Here is a 3,814-nt window from a genome sequence, read left to right on the forward strand (position 1 = left end):
GACTTACTCCGATTCATATTACTTGTTGCTACTGTGGATGTATTTAAGACCGTAATATATCTTTTCTCAAAAAAAGAGACTGCAATATATCTAGATACATCAAATAATTAATATGGATATGATGGATTATGATCCTATCATGGTCGATTACCGAGAGTGCCGAAACTTTATCACAGTTCAGACTTGAGAGTCGGACCGATGAGGTAGCGCAAACTCGAGTGCACGACACTTCACCGAGCAAGACACTTCACCGTACAAATGTCGCCATTATTCGGCGACCTTTTTGACACAATCACAAGTGACAAAAATGACACGATCAAGGACACAAACACTGCCGTGCCCCGTCGCTGGTCCTCAACCTCACAACTTCTCACGATCGGAACCTATATTTCCATGCCAGTACAACTTTGAGTTCTCAGTTCTGAGCACTATCATCGTCGAGTTGAGGTTGACCGGATAACACGATTTCCAGTGGAGAGAGCATGTCTCCGTACTTGGTTTTCGTCTCCAACGTGACCGTCCTTCTGGCGTTCTGCTATGTCATCATCAAAAAAGCTGTAGGTGGCAGCAGAAACAAGCTCCCGCCCTCGCCGCCGTCAATCCCGCTGCTCGGCCACCTCCACCTCCTAGGCCGCCTCCCGCACTGCTCCTTGCGTGACCTGCACTCTCGGTACGGCACCGACGGCGGCCTCCTGTTCTTGCAGCTCGGGCGCAGGCGAACGCTGGTGGTGTCCACGGCTGCGGCGGCGGCGGACCTGTACAAGAACCACGACCTCGCCTTCGCCTCGCGCGTGCCCAGTGCGACGGTGCATAAGCTCTCCTTTGGCTCCAACAACGTCTCCTTCGCGCCCTACGGCGACGCCTGGCGCCGCAGCAAGAAGTTCGCCGTAGTCCACCTACTTTCCCCGCGCCGCGCCGACTCGTTCGGCCTCGTGCGCGCCGCCGAGGCAGCCGCCCTCGTTGCGGGAGTTAACCTCGCCGCGGTGGCGGGTGAGGTCGTGGAGCTGAGGGGGCTCCTGTACGGGTACAGCAACGCGGTGGTCACCCGCGCGGCCGCCGGCACCGCCGGGGCCACGGCGGAGAAGATGAAGCAGCTTATGGTGAACTCCACGGCGCTCATGTCGGGGCTGCAGCTGGAGGACGTGCTCCCCGACGCGGCGGCGAAGGCGGTGAGGTGGGCGACGGGGCTCGAGAAGAGGTTGGACCGCCAGGTCGAAGCGTGGGACGAGTTGCTATCCGAGATGATCGCCGAGCACCTCGAAAAGAAGCGTGACGACGTTGCAGGGGAGGAGGATTTACTGGACGTCTTGCTGCGGCTGAGGAAAGAAGGCACCGCCGGACTCGAACTCACCGATGATCGCATCAAAAGCATTGTCCAGGTGATCAACCATCGGCCGAAGAATTCGCTTTATATTTCTAAATAAAATTGAACTAAATTGTTCTTGTATATCCTCTGCTCCGTGGCCGTTTCTTGCATTGCATTTGCAGGATATGATCTTCGCCGGGACCGAGACAACATCTGTCACGCTGGAATGGGCCATGGCGGAGCTCATCCGAAACCCACGTGCAATGGCCAAGCTGCAGGACGAGGTAGCACGAGTCTCCAACGGCAAGCCGACCATCGAGGAAGACGACCTTAGCAGGATGGAGTATCTCAAGGCGGTGCTGAAGGAGACGCTCCGGCTCCACCCGCCGGCGCCGCTCCTCGTCCCACACGAGTCGACGACGGCGGCGGTCGTCCAGGGATACGAAATCCCGGCGAAAACAGCGCTCTTCATCAACGCGTGGGCGATCGGGCGGGACCCGACGGCGTGGGGCGACGCGGCTGAAGAGTTCCGGCCGGAGCGGTTCCTTGACGGCGGCGGCGTGACGGGCATCGACCTGCGGGGAAGCGACTACCAGCTCCTTCCTTTCGGCGCCGGCCGGCGAATCTGCCCCGCCATCAGTTTCGCTCTTCCGGCGCTGGAGATCGCGCTCGCTAGTCTCGTTGGCCATTTCGATTGGAAGCTCCCCATCGGGACACGTCTGGATATGAGCGAGACGCCGGGGCTGACCACGCCGCCACTAACTGTGTTGCGCCTCGTCCCCGAGTGCAAGACACTGTTGATGGCGTAATTTGGCTTGCTGGTTTGTATGATCGGCCAAATTAATTTAGTCGATGATCAAGCTAATTAAATGATCATTGTAAGAGTTGCAACATAATTTCTGCATGGGCATAGGACATGTCTTACCGACCATCAGGGGTGCATCGAGCTGCAATGATACTGTCAAGGACAAGTCCTATGAAAGCTCTGATCGCAATGAAGGTATAGTGATCGACATCACCACAAGTTCAAAACACAGATTTGTTCAGAGTCAGGTACAGATCGGAGATGCGTTGGAGTATCAGGCGTCCCAAATTATTTACATGTTCTGAGATGTTTTGAGCTAAATTGCCGATACATACAAGTCTTGACCTGACTCGGATGACCAGCTAATGGAGTTTGCAAAAGCTAGGAAAGGTGCAACAGCAGGAATTATATGCATGCATGGATGATCGATCAGCCTAATTAGCTTCATGGCCGCAATATTTTATTTAAGAAGTGTTTAGACGTGAATATGGCAGGAGTTGTTACGTGATACAGGTCAGCTAGCTGATTTAGAAGTCCAAGCTACAACGTACGTGAGGTATTGTGCTAAAGGAAGTTGAACATGAATATCTGATTAATTCGGTTGTTCATACTTGTTTAGGATCTGGCCGAATCAGTTAGGATATTTTATTTAGTTTGCATATTAAGGAAACCTTCCGTGTCCGGTTGTACTTGCCAAAGACCAGGCTGCCTATATAATCTGGGCATACGGCCGATTGGATGACCCCCGACAATCGATCTATCAATACAATTTGCATCTATTTTCTTTACGTTTGTTTGTTTATCGTTTTCCTGCCATGCCCTAGCAGCCTTAGGGTTTGGTTCATCTTTACCGTTTTGCGCTGAAAAGCGGTCGTATCTCCTCTCCGAAATCGAGGATCCTTTGTTGCTTTGCCGGAAAAGCAATCGTTCGTCGTCACGAAAGTACGACGATTATCCTGGTGTTGCGCGGCAGTTTTGCGTGCCAACACAACTGGCGACTCCGCTGGGGACGAAGCATCGAGCGGTCTCCAGCCCGTTCCTGCTACGTAGAGAGCGTCATCAAGAGGTTGCAATCTACAACGGTAACATGAATTCTCAATCTTTTTATGTAGATGCAAACAATTCTTATGTTGATGTTGCTAGATTCTATGATATGCGTACTACATCGGCTAGTCCTAGTTCTTACTATGTGCAAACGCCGATGCAAAATGATCTACATGCTTTCAATTCTTATAATTTTAGCAACATGCAACATGTATACTCGAATTCTCATGCATCGGCAACTCCAGAAGTTTATGTGCCGATGAACAACACGATGAATTCAGTTAATCAATATGAGATACCCAACATTATAAATTTTAATAACATGCAAAATAGAGTTTCGCCCTTTTATTCATTGGAAAATAACTTGCAGTATGTTGGTTCACCTTCACACATGCCGATGGACTCAATAATTGGCCATGCTAATTACTCTCAGCCATCATATGCTACACCTTATGTTACTAACTTTTCAGCACCATATGCAACTGGAGATATTCATAATTCGGCTACTCACCTTCATAATGACTACAGCCGGATAAATGAAAGTTCAATTGGAGCTCATGTGCCTTCGTGTAATATTGTAGCATATGACACACCCCGTACAGAATTGCAAAATTTCGGTAATACCCAATTGTCATTGCCGAAAAATACTGGGACATATG

General features: G+C 50.9%; 1 protein-coding gene across 1 annotated transcript; it reads left to right on the forward strand.

Moving 5' to 3' along the window:
- Positions 1-369: 369 nt before the first annotated feature.
- Positions 370-2,330, forward strand: LOC127302131 (cytochrome P450 71A9). Its single transcript, XM_051332494.2, has 2 exons — positions 370-1,379; positions 1,489-2,330. The coding sequence occupies exons 1-2, from the start codon at positions 483-485 to the stop codon at positions 2,113-2,115; spliced, it is 1,524 nt and encodes a 507-aa protein (XP_051188454.1). The 5' UTR covers positions 370-482; the 3' UTR covers positions 2,116-2,330.
- The last annotated feature ends 1,484 nt before the right edge of the window (positions 2,331-3,814 follow it).

Source organism: Lolium perenne, chromosome 5, assembly GCF_019359855.2.
Source record: "Lolium perenne isolate Kyuss_39 chromosome 5, Kyuss_2.0, whole genome shotgun sequence".
Taxonomy (NCBI): Eukaryota; Viridiplantae; Streptophyta; class Magnoliopsida; order Poales; family Poaceae; genus Lolium; species Lolium perenne.